The sequence below is a fragment of the Gekko japonicus genome, unplaced genomic scaffold, assembly GCF_001447785.1.
Source record: "Gekko japonicus isolate JY-2015 unplaced genomic scaffold, Gekko_japonicus_V1.1 scaffold77, whole genome shotgun sequence".
Taxonomy (NCBI): Eukaryota; Metazoa; Chordata; class Lepidosauria; order Squamata; family Gekkonidae; genus Gekko; species Gekko japonicus.
The window spans coordinates 1,100,093-1,124,034 of NW_015161405.1; the positions used below are offsets into that span (position 1 = coordinate 1,100,093).

General features: G+C 43.1%; 1 protein-coding gene across 1 annotated transcript in view; it reads left to right on the top strand.

Annotated features, from left to right (window-relative positions):
- Positions 1 to 23,942, top strand: part of LOC107122955 (histone deacetylase 9-like) — a 190,922-nt gene that overhangs the window by 32,137 nt on the left and 134,843 nt on the right. Inside the window, exon 6 of the mRNA XM_015426106.1 lies at positions 15,572 to 15,679. Within this exon, the coding sequence (XP_015281592.1) occupies positions 15,572 to 15,679 (108 nt within the window). The remainder of the gene's footprint in view (positions 1 to 15,571; positions 15,680 to 23,942) is intronic.

Genomic DNA, 23,942 nt, shown 5'->3' on the forward strand with positions numbered 1-23,942 from the left:
GTGAAGGGGGCTGCTATTGAACAATAGCATGCAGCCAGTCCTGGTTGAGTCATGCAAGTCATGTGGTATTAAGTAACCCGGTGGTCGCTGACAGGCCTGGCCCTGATGGGCCACCCTCAAAGGCCCGAACAACCCTTGAAGGGATCCTGACCCATCCCCCTGCCTTTTACTAACATAAACCAGGGCTCAAAGACCAGCAATACTTAGTGTGGTTACTTAGCAACAGCCACTGAAGGCATTCATTTATTAAAGCTACAGGCACTGTTTCTATTATTTTAGAGGGTTTTTAACCCCCTATTTTCTTAAAGTTTTCAGATTTTTCTGCAAACCTGGGGTATTTTTCAGGTTTGTCGAAAGACCTGTCTTTAACGGTTCATGGCATCAGTCTCTAGATTTAAATTTCCACAGATTTGGCCATTAGATGTATTAAAGTAATTATTTTATAGGATGCCGAGGTCCATAGACTGTAAAAAAAAATTAGTTTAGAATCCAATTCAACTTTCAACCATTGTGTAACTAACTTCCATGAGGTACAATGGAAGAAACTCTGTAAAAATATATGTTAATCGAATATGTGTTCAACGATATATAAAATCAATAAAATATATTATATATAAAAAAGAAATTAGATGTATTAATGATGACAATAATAGTAATCAAGACAAAGTTATGAGCAAAAAGTATAACATTTACAAATTCATACTTCCTTCCCCATCCTCATTAGAGATCTTATAGTCATTATTTAGGAGAGAAATTGGCCTGTAGTTCTTTACATTCGTTAGTTCTTGGCCTTCCTTTGGTATCAATGAAATGATTGCCTCTTTCCATGAGTCTGGCACTTTCTTGCACATCCGTATGTCGTTGGATAAAGCTTCCAGGGCCGGGACAAGTTCCTCTTTCATTTTTTTATAAAACTTCGCGGTAAATCCGTCCGGCCCTGGCGCCTTCCCCAACTTCGCTTCTTCAATTGCCTTCCTCACTTCCTCTGTTTGGATTGGCCCATTTAGTAAATCTTTAAACTCTTTGCTTATTTTGGATAGTGGAATCTCTTCTAAATATCTTTCAATCTTCTCAAGATCAATTCTATTTGCTTGAAACAATTTAGCATAATACTTGAAGAAACTTCTCTTTATACCATTAGGGTCAACGAATTCTTTTCCTTCTTCTATAATTTTGGTTATCATTCTTCTTTCTTTTCTTGCTTTGAGTTGCCAAGCTAGATATTTCCCCGGTTTATTCGCCCCTTCAAAAGATTTCTGTTGTAACTTCTTTAAATTCCAATAAAGCTCTTGGTTCAAAAAATCATTCAGCTGTTCTTTCAGCAACTGTAGTTCTCTAATAATCTTCTTTTTCCCCGGTTTCTTCTTCAGTTCTTTTTCTTTTTGGGCTATTTGTTCCAATACTTCCACTTGCCTTTGAAGTTTTTCCTTCTTTTGCTTCACATTTTGTGAGATGAGAATCCCTCTCATCACAGCTTTGTAAGCGTCCCACACTACCTGTATTGAAGTCTCTTTATTCAGATTTTGTTGGAAATATTGTTTTGTTTCTTCTTTTAACATTTCCATAACACCTTTTTTATCCAACAAATCTTCATTTATTCTCCAAAGAAAGGATTTATTCCTTTCAGTAGAGGTCCACAAAACAGGGTTGTGATCCGAGTTACATCTAGGCAGGATTTCTATTTTTTGTGTTTTCATTGACAATTCTTCTGACATCCAAATCATATCAATTCTGGAAAAAGAGCAATGTCTATTGGAATAAAAAGTAAAATCTTTCTGCGTTGGGTTCCATTTCCTCCACACATCTTCTAGTTTTTCCTGTTTGACTAGTTCAAAAAAGTTCTTTGGCAATTTTCCACTAATTTCGTTGCCTTTTTGTGATTGTCTATCCAGCCGATCTATAGTTCCATTAAAGTCTCCGGCCAAAATAACTTGATCATAAGTTTGTCCTTGTAGGTGTTCAGTTAAGTCCTTAAAGAACTTTTCTTTTGCTCCATTGGGTGCGTATATATTGACCACCAGTGTCTTTTTCTGTTGAATCATCACTTCCACACCCACATATCTTCCTTCCAAATCTTTGAAAATTTCTTTAGGTTGTAAATCCTTTTTCACATATATCACCACACCTTTTTTCTTATTTAAGGCCGAGGAATAAAATTCTAATCCCAATTTAACATTTTTTAAATATTTGGCATCCAGTTTTCTAATATGAGTTTCTTGCAAGCATATCAAGTTACAATTTTGTTTTTGTATCCAATAATTGATTCTTTTCCTCTTGTTAGGTGAATTTAATCCATTCACGTTCCATGACAACAATTTGTAATCCATTGTAGATTCTTAATTTAAAGTTCTCCAAAGACGTCAGAATTGTCCGCCTTAAATTTATAAAAATCCGTCACCGACCTGATCTGGACTCTCCCACCTTTGTAAGTAAAGGATAAGCCTTGTGGAATTTCCCATCTGTACCTAATATTCAAAGTCCTCAGTTTATCCACCAAAGGCTTATACCTTTTTCTGTCTTGCAGTACTGCTCGGGGGAGTTCTCTCATCACCATAATCTTGTTTCCTTCCATTTCAAAAGGGACGGTGAATTGTTTCTTAAAAATATCTTCTGTAGTTGTTCTTGTTACAAATTGTACAATAACATCTCTTGGTAAATTTTTCTTTTCTGCAATTCTGGAGTTCACTCTGTATATCAAATCAAAATCAGAGTCCATTGTCCCTTCATCTTCTTCCAAATATGATGTTATTGCCTTCATCATTTCATCTCTTATATCTTCATTTTCCTTCTCTTTAATGCCCCTGAATCTCAGATGGGTTTGCATCCTTCTGAACTCCATCATTGTTTCTGATCTTCTAAATTGCTGAGTCAAAGAATCCTGTTTTTCTTCCACTTGTTGCATCTTCTCTTCCACTTCCGTAGTTTTGGTTGCATTAGCCTGAATCTCCTTTTTGACTCCTTCTATTTCTTGCTTGATTGAAGTTATCTCAGTAGTGACCAAATCTTTAATTGCCGCTATGTTCTTCTCCTGAACCTCTTCAAGTTGTTTCAGATGAATCTGAGTCTGCTTTGCCATTTGTGCCTCCAGTTGCTTTTCAATCTGTTCCCCCATCCTTTTTTCACTTTGTTCTCCCATAGCTTGTATTGCTTCCAGCATCCTTTTCTCCATTGCCTCCATGGCAGCATACATCTCTTTCTTATCCTTCTCCCTCTCTTTTGACATCTTGGGGGTTGGTGTCAGCCTAGTTGGTGTTGAATTAGTTCTTGGTCTCACTTTTGGCTTAACGTCAGGATCAGAGTCAGCTCTTTTCGGTCCTCTTCTGGTCTCCGTTTTGGTGCTTTTCCTGCGGTGCGCAAATTCACAAACAAACAGTCTCTTCTAAAGGGTAGCCTTCAATCAGCCATTCCCTTCTATTTTCGCTTTTAAAAACCCTCTAAAAGAAGTTTAAAGTCAAATTTAAAGTCAGGTCCTCCTCAAAATGTCGGGCGCAACTTCTCTATGGTATTCGGGTATAGAGTAGGTCAGGTTACCGTATTCCAGGTCCCGTCTGTTCGTATACACTCACTTCCGGTTCTGCTCTCTTGTAGCTCCGAGTCTCTTCCTGTTGGCTTCCTGTTGGCTTCAGCCCTTCTTTCAGGGCTTCCTCTTCCTGTTCCAGCACCTCGGAGTATTTTTTTCGTTACACCGGCCTGGGGAGCTTCAGTTTCTGATCCACATCTCAGCTGCTTGGAGAAGGAACATGTGTGCTTCACTCTGGAAATAACATGGGATCTGAAGATTAGCATACAACCCTCTATCATATACAAATATGGTAGTCCTATTTTATAATAAAAATGCAACAGAAGAAGAACCCAGTGCTAGAGAATCTACATGTATAATGGCAACATAGCCTCCATCTGTGGATACCTAAATCCATAGATGATGAAGAAGAAGAGATTGGATTTATACTGCGCCCTTCACTACCCAAAGGTGTCTCAGAGCGACTTACAAAACTCCTTTCCCTTCCCCTCCCCACAACAGACACTCTGTGAGGTAGGTGGGGCTGAGAGAGCTCTTGACAGAAACTGCTCTTTTTCAAGAACAGCTCTTATCAGAACTATGGCTTGGCCAAGGTCATCCAGCCAGGTGCAAGTGGAGGAGTAGGGAATCAAACCCAGTTCTCCCAGATTAGAGTCCGCGCACTTAACCACTACACCAAACTGGCTCTCCATAACTTAACCAGATCAGGCCACACCAACACTAACCTGATTTTTCTGCAAACTTGGGGGATGACTGGGAGCTTCAGCAGACAGTGAGAGGGTGGGGGAAAATGATAAGAGGGGGAAGGAATCCCTCTGTATATTGCCAGTCCCCATTTGTATTTCTTCTATTAGTCACATAATTTAGCCGTGTGATGTTTAAGAAGAAAGGAAGAAGGAAACAGCTTCAAAAATAACTTTCTTTCCTTGTTTTTATAACTGAAAGGGATAAAGGGACAGTCATTCATTAAGGAGACTCTTCAAACCTAATGTGTAAATCCTTGCATTTTCAGCTAAGGCGAGATGAAACAAAAGTAGAGATGCAAGACAGATTTTTTTGGAACCATAGCAAAATGCAAGGGAGGATGTCTCCAGTAATTTCATGCAATTTTACAAATATTTACATGGATGTAATCCCACTGAAATTAATGAGACTTACTTTAGAGTGAATAGGTTTAGAAAGATCAGGCTGTTAGAGCCATTTTCTGACGTAATTGCAGTTTGAGCAGACCCACATGGTTATAAATGTTCCCACTTAAAGCTGGAATACAGCTAGTTGGAAGAGCATTTCAGCTGTACTCACACGGCAGTGGCAGTAACATCTGGATCTACCCTTCTAGAATGGCAGCAGACATATGCTTGGGATCCAGCTAGCTCTTCTGGAGTCATGGACTTCCACCAGCAGGCTCTGGCACTAGCGTATTCCCGGAATGACAAGCGCTTTGTTGGCAGTCTTGTGTAAATGCCACACACGATTCTTAAAGGCAGGAATTCTTTGGGGGGAAAGATTTAGTTTCTACTTTCTGGCCAGTAAAAAAAAAATGTGGTGCGTGTGTGTGTATGAAAGAACTGTATTTGCTCTGGAAAGAAATGGCAAAATGTGAGCCTCTAAAAGCTTTTGTACCTCCAAAGACACATGGATTCAGTAAAGAGAACATGAATCACTGAGTGACATGACAAATCCATAATTTCCAGAATTACTTCTTATTTTTTTATGATCTGTAAGCTCCTTCCACAAAAGCTGACAACTTTTCTAACTTTGCTAATACTACTTCTTTACATGTATGGCTTCTCACCATACCGTATACATAGAGACGGTTGCTGTTCATAACCTTCTATATCCAGCCATACTTTGTGTACTATCTAGACACTGGGGGCAGAGATAAACCTCCTGAGGTCAAAGAGGAAATGGTTTGTACCTTTTAAAGCACAAGTAAGCCAAAATAAAAGGTGGTTAAACTGCACTGACGTTCTAAGCATGAGGTGCTGAGATTCAAACTTGCTGTCTGTTGTGCACTTTCATCTGCAAGCCATGCATACCCCTAATTGTAGGGTCTTCCCAGAGGCTATGGTTTACCTAAATGGCTTTCCCAACCATCATTGCACAGCCCAGGCAAGGCTGACGCAACCAGCATTTTTTGTTGTGGGTATAATGCTCTCTGGGTTGTGAAATGGTATAGTATAGCCCAATCTTGAGAGCTGAGCTGGGTTGGTACTTGGAAGGGAGATCACCAAGGAAGACGTTGCAGAGGAAGGCAATGGCAAACCACCTCCGCCTTATCACTTGCCTTGAAAACCCTGTGGGGTTGCCCATAAGTAGGCTGTGACTTGATGGCACTTTATGGACCCCCATAATGCTTTCCACCAGCACACATACAGTGATCCAAGTTATTTGGTGTAGTACTACAAGAACAGCAGCACACCCTGGGACATTATACCCATGATGAATGTATTTAGTTACAAGATTCGGGAGGAGGGGGAATCTGGGACAAAACATATTCTTACCTCTGACAGAGTGTTTTTCTGCTGGGTCTTGATCACAGGTCTGACTCCTGAATCCACAAGATAACAATTCAGCAACAAGCTGCAAGTAGCATGTATATTCACGAAAGGCTGTTCACCAGTTACAGTGCACACATGTACAACCCATATACAGCATATGGTTGATTTTTCTATGGATGCTTCTAGAGTCATTCTCTTGTTACCTTGAATTGATGCACAGCTGAATGTGTGATTGAAACCAGACATTTATCCAGGGTACTAGACCCTGGTTTCATTTGTAAAGTGAATGTGTTGGCTGTCTCTCACAAAGAGATGTACACATGCAGGATGTATGTGTTTTTACTGTAACATGTAAACAGGGCTAGAATGTGAGGGCTGCAAAACTTTGAGAAGCTGCTGTTAAAGTGCCCACTGCTGAAAAGGGCACTGAGACACAACTCTGGGTAACTACCCTTCCCTTGCCACAAGTGCACAACCTGGAGACTTTGGCTGCGGTCACACGGAGCATTAGCCACGCTACAGAGATGGAAGATAGGCGCATTTTCTGGGCGCGATCACACCACAACACCTGGGAAGCGTAGAGCTCCCGTAGCGAACCTGAGGCTTCCCGCCGAAGATGCGGAGTTAAAAACAAGTACCTCCGAGGTACTAGTTTCCAGAAACCGTGGGGCAAGGGCTGGCGTCTGATCGCGTTTCCGGTGGTGGCATCCGGTGCCTGCCCATGTCTCTTCACAAACAGGTTCCCCCCCCCAAGTCTCCACAAGATGCGCACAAGCACCCAATGGTGCATGCGCACAAAGAGGAAACTGAAAGTGCCGTTTCGGCTTTAAAAAAATGACCCCGTTTGTCATGGCAGCTGCGCCTAGCCATTGCTGGTGTGATCGTGCCGCACCGCTTCTTTGCCGCGCTGCAGGATCGTCGTTTGATCGCCACCCTCATTTACCCACCGGCGCCGAGGGAAGGACCCGTGGTGTGCCGCCGGCGTGTCTGATAGCGTAATCGGAGATCAAACTGCGCCAGGGCAATTAGCCATGCCTCCCCCCTGCGATATCCAGCCCGTGTGACCAGGGCCTATGTATGTTTCCCCACTCCCTTAGCAAGTCAGAATAAAGAGCCAGTAGCTGCAGCTGCAATGTTGTGAGAGGAAAAAGCAATGCTAGCATTTATTTATTTATCATGTAGCATAACACAGTTATGCACAGGAATCATGTAGCAAATAGCAAGCCATGTCGTTTTCAGATCACCTCACCTTTTCCGTATGAACCATTTGTTAGGGCATGGCCTGGAATAAGATTTCCGGCAACCTTTTGCTTCTCTGGTCCTCCTGCTTCTGATTGATACCATTTCTCCTTCTACAGCCTCTGAACCCCTGCAGTGCTTGGCAGATATTGAGGGATTTCATCTATTGCATGTCTGATGGCATTGTAATACTCTAACCCTCCTTCTTCCATAAGTACTGAAAAGCAAGGCAGCTACTATACCAAACTGGGAAATGGTTATTTATAAGGCGGTGTGGTATAGTGATCACAGTATTAACAGACAAGGATTGGGGAGACCTGTGTTAAAACCCACCCCCATGAATTTTGGGCAAGTCACTCTCTTGTCAGTCTCATCTACTTAACAGGTTAGTTTAGGGTTGCCAGCTCTGGGCTGGGAAATACCTGGAGATTTTGGGGTGGAGCCTGAGGAAGATGGGTTATGGGGAGGGGAGGGACTTCAGTGGGGTATAATGCCTTAGAGTCCACCTTGCAAGTGTCCGTTTTCTCCAGGTGAACTGACCTCTGTCGCCAGGAGATCAGTTGCAATCCCAAGAGATCTCCAGCCACCACCTTGAGGTTGGCAACTCTAGGGGTGCGATCATACGCACAGTTAGACCTGCCATAGGCCTGAATGCCAGGCAGATTTAAAGGGCACGATCAGACAACAACATCTGGGAAGCACCCCGCAGCCATCGGCAACCCATTTTGCTTCACCGCAGGAGTGGAGTAAAAATACACCGCGGATAAGAAAATCCGGTAGTAAACGGGTTGTGACGGACCACAGACAGACTTTCCCCTGTCTGATCGCTCCAACGTGCTCTCATGGCATCGGGATGATCTGATCAGGCCATCCCAACTCTGTGCCGTTCTCCCCATTTTTGCTATGTGCATCATCACAAACTCCACAGGGAGCCCTCAGTGTGGAGATGTGATTAATCAGTTCCTCATTGAAGCGCATTGGAAACAAACAGCAAAAAAAATTCCCTGACTCACTCCCGGTAGCGTCTGATCACGCAATGGCGGACTGTGCCCGCAGCTTCCAAGGACTGTGTGATTGCGCAACTGCGGATCAACTTCCTCTGGAGGAAATAGCCTCGTTCCTCCCCCGTTTATCTCGCTCGTGTGACTGTGACCTAGGTTCATAACACAGACAGAAAGGAGGGGAAAGAAATCTGCCTGCTACTCTTTGTAGTACGGGTAGGGAAAATGTAACATAGCTCCCATCCCAGGTACAAAATATTGCTGAGAGGTATAGAGTAAATGGCTTAGTATCTCTTTCAGAAGACATTACATGTGCCTTTTACTCCAGGGAGGGGAGTGGAGAGAGCTGCATGCTGTAGGTAAAAACCCAGTAGCTTACATATGGGATAAATGCAAATTAATTTTTATTTAATTCATTCAGTCTTTTTTAATAACTCCATATCCACTTTGGGGACAGGTAGTTTAATTTCTATCATCTGTGGCTTTACTGAGCTCTAGTTTTGTTACACGTGCCAGTGATTGAGCTATGCTAACTGTAGCTGGAAAAAACTTGCAACTACTATATTCATTCAGGAAACTCTGAGTGAAGTAAATCCATATGTGCTTTAAAAATCTGAGCCTTCAGAGCAGGTCTGTGTATTCTGGCTTGTAATATTGTCATGAATGATTCTGCCTCTTTGAAGTGTTGCTGACGTATGAACAATGTTGATGCTGCCTCAACATTTAGTGTGGCTGCATTTCAAAAACAGCTTTTTAAGAAACTGGTTGACGCTGTTCATTTGCTGGGCTTACTTGGGTTACCGACCCCAGGTTGGGAAATTTCTGGAGATCTGGGAGCAGTGGGAAGCAGGCCCATAGCCAGGATTTTTAAAGTCGGGGGGCATTTAAATTTCTCAGGGGGCACTGGCTAATCAAATTAAAGGAATACCTGGCTCCTTCCTCACACCTGCCTCCGCTCGAGGCCCCTGAGCTGGATGGGAAGTCGGGGCCTGGCTGGGAAGTCAGGGGGCCCAGCCCCTAGACTCCCCACTGTAGCTACGGGCCTGGTGGGAAGGGATGTCATGCCACTGAGTTGACTCTCCGAAGCTGCCATTTCCTCCAGGGGAACTAATCTCTGTAGTATGGATATTAGCTGTATTTCAAGGAAAACTCTAGGCCCCACTTTCAGGGTTATAGTGAACCAATTTAATGTGCATGGTGTAAAATTAAATTATTGTATGGCATTGTGTGTAGAATAGCCAGGTGATTGTCTGGCAGCTGCAAATTCTAGCTCTTAATGTTGTGTAGTGGTGAGCTAGACTTGTTTTTAGGGGCTGAGAGAGGTCACCCAGCTGGCTTCATGTGGAGGAGTGGGGAATCGAACCCAGTTCTCCAGATTAGAGTCCAGTGCTCTTAACCACTATACCAAACTGACTCTCTTGTGTGTCATGTAATGTTGATGGTCATTCTAAAACCGTCTTATGGGAAGTCTTCCAGAAAATCAAAATATGCTAAGCATAGAGGAGGGAGTCTATGGATAAAATCTGCATGCCTGAACTCAGGCAACAGATTTCTGCTGAATTTCCAGATTCTTAAATTATTTAATCCAAAGCAGGGAATTGCCAGAATTCCTCTTCTTAGGCTTAGACAAGAGCTCTGGGTAAAAGCCCAATTCAATCATTTCAGCGGTTCCACATTGAAATCCTAATCTGAGCCAATGCCTTTCTAAATCCAGTATATTTAGAAGGGTATAAGTCTCCTAGAGACTTCAAATGGACTATCATAGGTGTGGCATAGGTGTGGCCTTTTCTACAGCAAGAAGGAATAGTTTGGGAGTAGAATCAACGTGGCAGGATTGACTTCAGTGTGGATATCAGCTTGTATGGATGTGCAGAACTTTTCCCCCAGTGGTTGTAAGTAATCAGGAAGACCGGCTGAAGACCCAATCTGCTTCGCTTCCAAGATCTGACGAGATTGGGCTGTACCATGTAACCTTCCCTCCTCCCAAAATAAATACTTGCTTTCAAATGGTAAACTGTTTTGACAGAATCTACAAAAGCATTAGTTTCCATTTCCATTTAGCTTTCCATTTAGCACTTGCCAATCAAGATGCTGTATTTAATCTATGGTGCATTTCTATGAAACAGTATAAGCCTAGGAACTCCTACTGTCACAGAACATGGGCAAGAAGTGGCAGTTTTTGCTTATGCACCAGCCCTAAATGCACCAGTTTTTGCTTATGCACCAGCCCAGGCTGAACAGAACCAGTGTGGTGTGGTGAGAGGACAGTGTGGGACCACAGCTATGGAGATCCAGCTTCACATTATCCCTGTGGCATGAAACTCGCCAGGAGACCTCAGGCCAGTCACCTTACCCACTTTACATGGTTCTTGTGACTGTAAAACTTCTGGGGGGAAAGCAGAAGTAATGTCATGTCACTCTAGGAGTCACTGTAAACTATGTGGTAAAACCATAGAGTTTCTGGCGACTCCTAGAGCAACATAACATCACTTCTGTGTTTTCCCCAGAAGTGACATAGCACCATCAACTGGCAGTGATTTTAATTTTTTCCCCCTTCCTATTGCTGGCACACAATGAGAGCGGGCAAATGGCAAACTTAATGGGGACAGAACCAGTGTTAGTTGGCTCCAGCTCTGTCCTCTGCTCCAACAGCCCCAGTGGGTACCAGCCAACACTGATTTAAGGTTGCATTGTTTATTAAGTTTATTAACATCAAGAACTAGGGCTGCCAAGTGGGGGTGGGGGGCAAGTAAACCCCCGCTTTGGAGGCCCGATTTCCGCTGCCGTGGAATCGGGCCCCAGGGGGAACTCCGCCCCCTGAAGCGCAACAGCGTGGCTGCGTCACCAGAGGTGACACAACCACGTTGATCACGTTGGGGGCGTGGCCCCGATCGTCGGAGGGAAAACTATGGTTTTCCCTCCGACGATCCGGGCCACGCCCCCAACGTGGTTGACGTCGCACGTGCTATGCACGGGTGCATCCGAGGACGGCTCCCGGAGCCCGGTGAGGCTCCCCTGCCGGTAAGTTTTTTTGACTTGGCAACCCTATCAAGAACTGCCAGAAAGGGGAACACAGCAAAAGGGAATGATATTGAATCTCTGGCTCACTTTTAGTTTGTGTTTATTTATTGTGTATTTGGAGCCAAACTAGTCAAGATGGCAGGAGATCTGAGATCAAATCTGCAGGTTTTGTTGTTGTTGTTTTATTAAGTTTAAAGCAGCCATGGAGGGGCCTGAACTGGTTGTAGAAACTGCCAGGGATGGTGATATTTAGCCTGTTTTCTCTGGTTTAAATTGCCCTTGAAGGCAACTGTTCTACAGGGTTTTCCAAAGGTTCAAGACCTTTTTTTCTAACCTGATATGTGCCCCTCCATTGAATGTTTTAAGTATTGCAGGAGATCCCATGATGCGTGTCCTGCTTTCTCACCTTGTTTGGTCTCTGCTGTTTTTATCATCAGATTTTATGGTGCTGCTTTATAATGTTAATGTATTAGGTTGCCTTTTGCACACTGCCTTGAGCTACTACAATGAGGTGACATAATTAAAAAAAATAATCTGGAGTACAATTTTTTTACAGCAATAGCTTTTTGCAAGAACACACACTGGAATGACAATCTGGAAAATACTGTACAGCAGCAAGTAAAATAGCCCAACAGAGAGGAAGTACATATGGATTCAACAAACCAGAACGGAGACACAAGTAAAATGTGATGTGGATTCTGGTTGTGTGTGTAGCACCAAACCCTCTGGGTGTAGTTATGGATCCCATTTCTAACCCTTGAGTTATTTTTCCATGCAGCAGCATTAAAAAACCCAAGCTTCACATACAGCAGGGGGCACTTAAATATACCTGGACAAGCAGGAACTTACAAGGACTTGCGGGGAGAATTTCCCTTCCTTGAAAGACCCCTTTTCCCTTTCCTTGAAAGACCCCTTATTTCATTCTTCTCTCCTCCATTTTATCCTCAGAACAACCCTGTGAGCAGGGGCAGAAAAGGGGCAGAAAAGGCAGTCTGTCTGACCTAGGGATACCATTCCCCAGGTGGAGGTGGGAGATCCCCCACTTTTGTGGGCTTCTGCCCGCCACTGGCCAGCTGGCTGGTGGGAGAAAATTCCCCTCACTCTGATGCTGTGCCTGATATGCTGACATCACTTGGAAGTGATGTCAGTGCGTCGGTGACATCGGGGGTCATTCTCTACTTTTTGGGCAAAACTTTATGGTTTGAGGCCATTTTTACCATAGAATTTTGCCCCCAAAGCAGAGTGTCACCTCTAATGTTGCCAACATGCTGATGTCACTTCTGGGTAACACAGTGTCCCCACCCACCCCCGGAATGCCCCCAAATCCCCTGCCAGCGCAACAAAGGGACCTAGCAACCCTAGTCTGACCCTGACCCTACCTCCCAAAGGGGGGATGGAAGGAAGGAAGGAGAAAGGAGGCAGCCTGCCTAACTAATTGGCCAGGTGCTGTTTCCTCAGCTCAGGCAGGCCTCAGGTGTGGCAGTGTTGCTTCCCTTGTCTCACATAGACTGGGCCTTGCCTCCCTCACCTTGAACGGGGCAGTTGCGTGCCTCCCTCACTTCACACAGGACTCAGCCTGGTGCCACCCTCTGCCTTGCTTTGCCTCACATGTGGCTCAGCCAGGCCAGGTGATACCAACTGGGGATTCAAGGTCCTAGCTGAAACTCTAACCACTACACCACACTGGTTTTCATGGTGTGGCTGCTGTTGAACAGTAGCAAGCAGCCATAACTAGGTGAGCCATGCAAGTTGTGTAGTATTCCCTGCTGGTGGGCCTCCTGATGGCTCCTGGGTTTTGGCCACTGTGTGACACAGAATGTTGGACTGGGTGGGCCACTGGCCTGATCCAACAGGGCTTCTCTAATGTTCTTACTATCAAGTTGCCTAAATAAGTCTTCCCTCTGAGGCCAAAACATTCCTGAAAAGGGCCCTGTCCCCTCCCTCTGCCTTTTCCTGACAGAAAGCAAGCCTGTTGTGGTTGCCGAGCAACAGCTACTGAGAACATCCCTTTTTAAAGCTACAGGAGCTCGTTTTTATAACTCTCATGTATTTCCCCCCTTTTTTTTGGATTTCAAACCTGAGTGTTTTTCTGAAAACCTGAGTGTTTTTCAGGTTTATAGAAAGATTTGTCTTGGCACATCATGGGTCCAGTCCTCAAATCTGGCCAACTTCATTATTAGAATATACAGGGAACACAGTAGCGATGGTGGGGGGCAGGGAGCCACTCTGGGCCTGGGAGAGTGGGAGAGAACCTAGGAGAAAGGCACAACAGCAGGGCCTGGGCAGGCAGTGATGATGGGAACCATGCCAGGCTCGGGCAGTGGCAACAATTGGGGGCAGGGAGCCCCCACACTCTGCTCACCTGACATTCTACCTACCGTGACTCTTCTGCTCCTGGGCCGGCATCTTCTTAGGGCTGAGTGAGTCAAGGTATTCTGGGCTGGGCCCCTTGCTTGTTTCTGGCTCGAAGGAGGCTTCCTGTAGCCTAGTGGTGATTGCTGCAACTACCAGGAGCCATACTAACTGCAGTGAAGAAGGGGGAGGCTGGCTGGAGCCTGGTGATAGCGGCTGCATTGTCTCATGGCCTGTCTACAGCAGGGGGGCTTTCAGGGTCTGGTTTCACTAGCCTGTCCTCCCACCAGTCCCATCCCAGCTTTCTTGCCAGGGTGCCTCCCACCCACCCCCAGTCCCATCACTGCTGGCTGCCTCATGAAGGCTCATATCAGGCTCTTGCAATTCAGTGTGGCAGCAGCCACTGAGGGCTGCTTGGCATTGGTGGCGTTCTGGCCTCTTGTGATTCAGCTGTGGAAGGCCACCTGACATTCACGGTGCTGCAGCCAGCCCCATGGAACCCACTGGAGTGGGAGAGGATGGGGCAAAGGTGCCTTCACCCCCATACAGCACCACTGTAGCTGGCTCCCTCAGTCACAGTGCCACCACCTCAGAGGCTAGTGCGGACAATAAGCAATTGTGGAGCTCTACGCATGTGCCAAAAGATTGGGGGGGGGGATTTCTCCATCAATTTTCTGTAAATGTTTAGATTTTTCTGCAAATGGGAGTGTCCCCCAAATTTGCAAAAAACAAACAAACCCAAACCCTCTCTTCTCTCCACATGGCCTCAGTTCATGGATTTAAATATCCACAGATGGAGCCAAGTTGAGAATTAGATATATTGATGATATTGATGTTGATATTTATGATAAACACCGAAGCCATTAATGTGTTGCCATTTCCATTGAAGTCTGTACACTTCAGTGCACAAACTCAAGATGGAAAAAAATGTTGTTAGCCACTAAAGTCCTGTTTTGCCACTCTTTTAGTTATTCATACTGATTCAGTATTAAATTTGTATGTAGAATAGATATATTTTAAGAAAATACATTTGGTTTCTGTATGCTTTATTAAATACATCTACATAAAAATAATGCAATTTTATCCCTCTGCTGTGGGCAAGCTTCACTCAGCTTCAGCCCCATTCCTCAAGCATCACCGAAAGGGTGGTGGGGTGGGTGGGTGTCCAGGTATGTAGCCTACAAACCAGGTTGCAATATAAAGAGTGTGTTTGAACCAGACAGGTGATCATTAGTGTATTCAAAATGTGTATAATTACCAGCTGGTGGGCTTATACAACCCTCATGAATGAAACTTAAAGCCCCAGAATGATCATGATTGTTTTATTTTCACAACTGTTTCCATGATACCATCCAGATTACACAACTATCACATGTTAGCTGGCCTGTTCACATGCCCTGAATTATTCTACAGCTACCAATTCATATTACAAGTGCCTTTACAATGCCTCTTACTTACAGCGTATAAACTGTAGCTGTTGTTCTTTGAAATGCATTCGCCACAGCTAAGTTCATTAAAATGTAGCCTTTCTTTAAACTTTGTTGAAGCTTTTGTTCTGGCAGTTGGAAAAACACATTGTTCCCTTAGAAGTAAGAAGATGCACAATATATATTGCATCTAGTGCTGCGTCCTGATGTCTAAGGGCTCAGAAGAACTAGCCCAGATCTGGCCTATGTAATGCTGTTTGTAATGAGAAATCTAAACAGGGAATGGCAGTGAGGCATGACAGGAATGTGTTTCCATTGGAGAAGTCAGTGTAGAGAAAAAGTATAAGCAAAGCCATGTCCAGAAGGCCTTTTCAGCTGGCCAAGACGGAAGACTAATGTTATTGTACATTGGCTGTCACCCTGCCAGCCCTCCCTCACTGATTTGTTTTCTCTTATACTCTCTCTCCCTTTCTTCCCCCCCCCCAACCTCTATGCTGACTGTTTGCTCAGGTGGACAGTGACACCATTTGGAATGAGCTGCATTCGTCCGGTGCTGCACGCATGGCTGTTGGCTGTGTCATCGAATTGGCTTCCAAAGTGGCCTCAGGAGAACTGAAGGTGAGGTCTGGGTTGCATTGTGTGTGGGAAAACCCGGGAAGAAGCTGAAAGCGATGTTGTTGTTCTGGGGTTGAAGGAAGGGGAGTGGAGAAAGGCGAATGGGGAAAATCGTGGGTCACAAAGGTGTGGTAATCTAAATAGCCTTCCCTGGTAGTCAGGAGATGGTTTATTGCTCTCAGAAGCCTTCAAGTTGACCAGAAACAGTTTTCTGTCACTACAATACTGTGGTATTGTTCAAGTTATTTTAATCTAGAGATTAGGTACCTGATGTCCATGTGAAAATGATAGAGAGGGCGTAAAGATCTGGTGTGCTGTTCCAAAGTTGCCCTTTGAGGTGATTTTATTATTGAGTTGTAAACAGAGCCTCAAAATGCCACCCAAAGTGAAGAAAAGTAAATAAGGGACCTGTGGGCTTTGAAGAAAGAATGGGATTGTTGATTAGAAGGGAAATGGTGCAGAGTATGCCTTTCCATCAAACAATCTGAAACTATGAACTCTTCTCTCTTCCCTCCATTTTTGAGTCTCGTCTCTACATGAGCTGAAAAAGGATGAGGTACAAACCCCAAATTATCCCCAGTCTAAACAATTTATAAAATGTACATACTTGACAGATTTTGACATTTTATTTGGTATTTTAACAATTCTATTGAAAGGTAGACCTCCTACAGCCTTGAATGCTCAGTTACCCCAATAAACATTGCTGGAGCTAACATATTGTCAACAAAAATGTTTATTAACTTTTTAGACCAAACAGCAGTGGGTTTCAAGCAAAGCAGAAGTAGAGAGTTCAGATTTGACAACCAATGCTACACTGAACTTTAATTTTAATAGAAATCAAATTATTGGTATGTAACTTTCTGTTATGCTGAAAGTTTCAATCTCTTCTTTTTTATTGGATATTATCAGTGGGTGTTTATGTGTAGTCTTCATGAAGGTTAATGTGAGGGAATTTCCACAGGATAAATGATGATAGCAAATGTATTTCAAAATTCATACAGATCTATTCTTTATTTGGTGACTATTTTTTATATCACATCACCAACCTGCTGTCTTTTTCAAAAGAAAAATTCAAGGTGGTTAACAACAAGCCAACAGAAATTGCCTTGCCTTTTCTCCTGAACAGTGGCTGGTGACAGCTATATTTTCAGAGAAGAGTGGTCAGGTGACTGTTGAACAGGAAGGCTGATGGAAGGAGCCCTGCTTATCCCCCCTCTCCACTTCATCAGAATGGAGATGCATATTTTAAGGCAGGAACTAGAAACCCAAAACACCATCCTGCACCTCTTCCTCTTTCCTAATAATGCAAAACATGTGACATGCCATAACTATGCTGTTCGTTTCTGTGCCCCACAAGCAGCAGCCAATGAAGGATGGGAAAACTTACATCACAGTGATGTGACATCACACATTTTATATTAATAGAAATCACCAGGGGAGAGAGAAGGAGGAGATGAAGGGCTCCCGTTTTTGGCAGCTGCCACACATCTGCTGTAACATCTGGTTCTGATGTAAAATTCAGACCCTGATCTTTTAAATGTGCTTCAAAATTCTCCTTAAATCAAACACATTTGTACTTAAAATACAACTGAAATCCTGAATGCAGAGACCATTTAGAACTCCTGAATGCTATGACTGAGAACAAGTTCAGTTGAGAGGATAGAAAATGTGACTTGGGAAACCTCCTGGTGATGTGGTTGACTTGGACACCATCCATTGAAACCTGAACTGTATTAAACACTGTTTACTTAAATCCCAGCGATTTCAGTGTGACAGGCATATCTAAATTTTTCTCCGTTTTGCCTTTTCTGGCCTTGAGCAAGTCATGACTCACTCAGCTTCAGTTCCCCATCTCTTCTTTTTTATTTGATTTTATCAGTGGGCGTTTATGTGTAGTCTACATGAAGGTTAATGTGAGGGAATTTTTAATTTTTCCACAGGATAAATGATGATAGCAAATGCCAAACAGCAGTGGGTTTCAAGCAAAGCAGAAGTAGAGAGTTCAGATTTGACAACCAATGCTACACTGAACTTTAATTTTAATAGAAATCAAATTATTGGTATGTAACTTTCTGTTATGCTGAAAGTTTCAATCTCTTCTTTTTTATTGGATATTATCAGTGGGTGTTTATGTGTAGTCTTCATGAAGGTTAATGTGAGGGAATTTCCACAGGATAAATGATGATAGCAAATGTATTTCAAAATTCATACAGATCTATTCTTTATTTGGTGACTATTTTTTATATCACATCACCAACCTGCCGTCTTTTTCGAAAGAAAAATTCAAGGTGGTTAACAAATACAAAACTGGTAAAAAAAACAAGCCAACAGAGATTGCCTTGCTATTTCTCCTGAACAGTGGCTGGTGACAGCTATATTTTCAGAGAAGAGTGGTCAGGTGACTGTTGAACAGGAAGGCTGATGGAAGGAGCCCTGCTTATCCCCCCTCTCCACTTCATCAGAATGGAGATGCATATTTTAAGGCAGGAACTAGAAACCCAAAACACCATCCTGCACCTCTTCCTCTTTCCTAATAATGCAAAACATGTGACATGCCATAACTATGCTGTTCGTTTCTGTGCCCCACAAGCAGCAGCCAATGAAGGATGGGAAAACTTACATCACAGTGATGTGACATCACACATTTTATATTAATAGAAATCACCAGGGGAGAGAGAAGGAGGAGATGAAGGGCTCCCGTTTTTGGCAGCTGCCACACATCTGCTGTAACATCTGGTTCTGATGTAAAATTCAGACCCTGATCTTTTAAATGTGCTTCAAAATTCTCCTTAAATCAAACACATTTGTACTTAAAATACAACTGAAATCCTGAATGCAGAGACCATTTAGAACTCCTGAATGCTATGACTGAGAACAAGTTCAGTTGAGAGGATAGAAAATGTGACTTGGGAAACCTCCTGGTGATGTGGTTGACTTGGACACCATCCATTGAAACCTGAACTGTATTAAACACTGTTTACTTAAATCCCAGCGATTTCAGTGTGACAGGCATATCTAAATTTTTCTCCGTTTTGCCTTTTCTGGCCTTGAGCAAGTCATGACTCACTCAGCTTCAGTTCCCCATCTATAAAATGTAAAAAAAACCCCCAAACCCATATATATCTCATAGAGTCGTTGTACATAGAGTAAAGAATAACAATAATAAATCTTGTCAAACAATGACTCAGTATTTCATCCCTTCATTAAAGTCAACTTTAATATAAGCTTTTCAGAATGGTGGCTACTCAAGGACAGTGGCAAGATTTTATGTAAGTTTCCTACAAGTAGAAACAAGGTGAATTATGACAACTTCCTTCTCCTGTTGCAGCTCTCCATGCTGCTCAGATTCTCTCCCCATTGGTCAGTTGACCCCTGAGAGGACTGTGAGGGCTAAGTGGTGGTCCACAATAGGAAAGTAAAAATCATCCCCTCTTCCAAAAGTGAAAAATGTAGGTAACTTACAGTAAGGAAAGAGCACATTTTTTACATGTGTATAGTCCCAGATTCAGCGCTTGATATCTCCTAATAAGGGGTCTTGGGTAACAGAAATTGGGAAAGATTTTTCTAGACCTATTACCACGAAGACACACAGTGTGGTGGCCACAGAACGATATGCTTTAGTAGAAAATCATTCCCTAGAGGTTGACTTGGACTCTTAAAGTAAAGGAATTTAGATTTTTTGCACGTCCGTCTTTTCTGTTTTAAAGTATTGCTATGGGGAAAATGAGCCAATTACACTTTGTTATCTTTAAACAATGTAGGCTTCCCTGATATATCAGAATTTAAAAAGGAAGGCTAGATAAGAATAATCAGACATGCTTTATGTACAGTTGACACAACTAGGATTTGTTGCAAGGTCTTTATGGCTTATCTCTCTGGATTTATGGCATTTTTCTCATGGTGGATTTACTCTTCACTGTTTATCTCTGTGTAATGAAGAGCTTAGAAAAATGAAATTGTCAATCAATCTTCTTTTTCAGTGGCCACTGAAGTAGCAGCAATAATGTAGTAAATGCTGCATAGATATGTGGTTTTTTATCCATATTTATTCACAGTTTATTTTGTTAAAGATTTAAAGAATTCTGAGTGGGATGTTTGTCTGGAGAAGGGATGAACATGAACTGGGAAAATGCAGTTTGTTTCACTTCGTGGTTTGTGGTGTGCCTGGTTTGTGAGCCATTAATTGTCATGACGATGAAAGTGTAGTACATCTTTCCTATTGTGGCTTAGTTACTGCAGAGTGTAGAAGCAATTACAAAAAATATTCTAGAATAGACTGACACCTATGACTTGAAGGGAATGCTGGAAGAAATTGCTGGGAGGAATGAAAGATGAGTCTTGTAGATTATTTTATTTTTATTTATTTTATTATTACACTTATATCCCACCCTCCCCGCGAACGGGCTCAGGGCGGCTTACAAATAAGGGCAATGTGTGCCAAATAAAACATTAAAACAGCATAAAATCAACCATATTTAACAATAATAAAGTGCTCAATGATGTTACCAATTTGATCAAGTCAATCGAATCAGATGGTGACCTATAGATGTACCCAAAAGCACGCTTCAGCAGCCCCAACCCCATCGCAATACTGTAGCGAGATCTTTATGCTGGGCCATCCCAGCACCCCGTTGTTGCCACCAAATAGGTGGTGGTGGTGGTAGTGGTGGCTCCTAATTAAAAGCCTGGCGGAAGAGCTCCGTCTTGCAGGCCCTGCGGAACTGTGAGATTGTTTCAGTGTTAAAATGCAATACCAAACATTTCAAAGTTTGAGAGCATAGCATGGTTTAAATATTATGGGACTGGTAAGTATAAATCACTCTATTTGTTGTGGAACACTCTAGACAAGGAAAACAATTGCCGCAGGGTCATACATACAAATGAATGTATTCATGTGGAAAACTATCACCCACCAGTTCTTTCATATTTATTCAAAAATTGTAGACCTTTTTTCTCAACACATCACAGCAGATAAATACTTAAAACGTATCAAAACAATAGACAGTCCAACCAAATATCAAACATTTTGGGGGCTTCGTAATATCTGACAATGAAAGCGTAGTACATCTTTCCTATTGTGGCTTAGTTATTGCAGAGTGTAGAAGCAATTAAAACAAATATTCTAAAATAGACTGACACCTTGAAGGGAATGCTGGAAGAAATTGCTGGGAGGAATGAAAGCTGAGCACAGTTAGATACTGGAAGAGGCACTTTACTTGAAGTCTTCATTTTATTTATTGACTGAAATTTCTACATTTTTATGTGTTTGTTTATAATATTAGCTGTCTATATCCATTTCAGAACTCAAGGTGGCTTACAATATAAATAGAACAATTATAAAAAGACAGAAAAACAATATGAATTAAGCAACAATTATAAAAACGCATCCTTTCTCCACCCCCTAGTGCAGATTCCACCCCCCATCAAAATATCAGCATATATATCTGCACCACAGAACCAATAATGTTTTAAAATTGCACATCTCAAGCTAAACCAACCACTGCTAGCAACATAGAAAGTTATAAAATGTTTTATTTTAGCAAAATTAAATTATCAGAAATACAAAATACCAAATATGACTGGTCTGATCATATTGAGTGACTGGTGATAAAAGAAAGTTTGTGCTTCTTATTGGCTATGAATGTTTCCTGAATGAGCAACTCACTTGCAGGAAACAAGCAAATGCCAGTCCCCAAGAATTGAATGCCTTAGTACCATTAGGTTGCAATGGAATGGGTGACTGCAGCTTGGATATTTTGGCATCAAAGGGAGTATTTGGAGGAAAGCAAAATGTTGTCCAAACATTTAAAGCCTGTTTGAAGCCCTGAGGGGGAGCTGAGTTGGCATCAAGATGGGATTCCCTCACTTGCCATGAGCTTCATTTTCCCTAAGTGACACTGGAAAACAGCAAGATTCAATTGGCTGTACCATTCCCCCCCCCGCTACGGCAATAGGAAGAATAAAGGTTTTAAATACAAAAATGGTGCCAAGACAGCAGCCTATGAGAACTGCCAATGGACTTAATGTAGAACAGTTCCCTGGCTGCCTTGTGGTAGCATTTCTTCTTCAGGTGAAAAGGAATGCTGCGGGGACATGTGGCTTCCTGTGGACAAGGATGCTTAAGTACATGCCAGTTCACCTCATGTTCTGATTGGTGGCTGTAAGCAGGGGCTAATTGGACTGTTCATGAGAGACTTGAACCTATTTGGTGGGTAACTTTCCATGTCTTCAAACAGCGTAAGTACAAACCAATAGGCTGCATTTCACTAATGGATATTCCATAAACACCCTAATGAGAGCCCTAGACCTATCCTCCTGAATTGTCATTGTTGCGCACTGTTCCACAGCCAATTGTTTAAATAAAGAATGTGCAAAAACAGTCGGTCAGTTGTTTGTAAACATTGTGGGTTTTTTTAGAGTCTTAGCATTTGGAATTTGTCTAAGTGCGTTATTGATTTTATTTTGTATTTTTGCACAGCCTCATGGAAGGCACGGTTCCCTCACCCATTATAATTATCTTGCCCAACCATCCATGACCATGTGCATCTACTGTGCAGGTGAAAAAGCAGATGTGAGGCAAATGGAAATTGTTTAATTAGTTAATTAAACAGCAGATATAGCACAGCCAAAAATGTGTACAAAATTAGGGGTGTGCACTTTCTCTATTACTGTTTTAATTCTAATCAGAAAATCAGCAAGGGCATTATCATCAGGTTTGTTAAATATCAGAAGTATTTCTGAAAAGTCGTTCTGGAAATATTGGTAACACTCCCAATATTCCGCCTTGTGACTTTCCTATACAAAATGAAAATTTTGCAAGAGCCTCCCCTGCCCAAAAGTATCAAGAGCAGAGAGGGAGAAACAGGAAGTGCCCCTGACCCTCAGCTGTTTGAGGAGCAGTGGGTGCGAGATGGGGAGACAGATGGCTCCCCCCCCGGCTTCTCGGTCCTCCACCAATCCCGGACAACGGGGTGGGGGGGAGGAGTGGCTTTGTTCGTTCGGGAGGTTAATTCCTTCAGGGCCCTCCCAGCCGCTAGGATCCCGGGCATTGAGTGTGCTGGCTTTGTGTGAAAAGCTGGGGAGAGTTTGGCTGTCTGGCTAGTGTACCACTAGTTTGTGGGGTGCCTCAAGGGGCAGTCCTCTCACCGATGCTGTTTAACATATATATACGCCCCCTTGCCCAGATTGCCCTGAGACATGGGCTGGGGTGTCATCAATATGCGGATGACACCCAGCTCTATCTGCTGTTGGGTGGTCAGTCTGGCTCTAACCCGGAGGATCTGGACCGAGTGTTGCGGGACGTAGCGGACTGGCTTAGGCTGAGTCGACTGAAACTGAATCCGATGAAGACAGCCTTTTACCATCTGCGGCTGATAAGGCAGTTGGTCCCCTTCCTCGAACGCAACGATCTGGCATCTGGCATGCTATGGTCACCTCGAGGTTGGATTACTGCAATGCTCTCTACATGAGGCTGCCCCTGGGGCAACTCCGGAAGCTGCAGCTGGTGCAGAATGCTGTGGCCAGGTTGCTGATGGGTCTCCCCATGAGGGAGCACATCCAACCTGTCCTGAGGTTGCTGCACTGGCTGCCAATAGCGTTCCGGATAATGCTTCAAGGTGCTGGTTATGACCTTTAAAGCCCTAAATGGTCTGGGTCTACCTGAGGGACCGCCTTTCCCCGTACGTTCCCCCAAGGACACTGAGATCCGAGTCACAAAATTGCTTGGTCCCCCCTGGCCCTAGGGACGCTAAGTTAACATTGACAAGAACTAGGGCGTTTTCCCTAGCTGCACCAGTATTGTGGAATCAGCTCCCAAATGAAATTCGAGCTCTGCGGGATCTTCACCAATTTCGTAGAGCGGTAAAGACCGAGCTGTTCCAGTAAGCGTTTTAATAGCCCAGACCACACTGACCGTTCTAGCACTTTATAACAGATGGCTGCCACGTCTTAATTGTAATTTTAATCCTAATAAGCTATATTTGGTTATTTTATTGATCGTACTGTTTTAGATGTGATATTGTATTAATTGTTATACTGGTTTTTAAACTGCTGTAAGCGGCCCTGAGCCGCCTCGGCGGGAGGGCAGGGTAAAAGTCAAATAAATAAATAAATAAATAAATACATACATACATACAATAAATTTAAACAGCCATTATTTTCAATGGGAAGACCAGGCTTCCAAACACTGGATTTGGGGCCTACATTTCAAATAATGACTCTTTAAACTTTAAAGAGGCATGGTTTTCATTGGCTGTTACAGCAACCA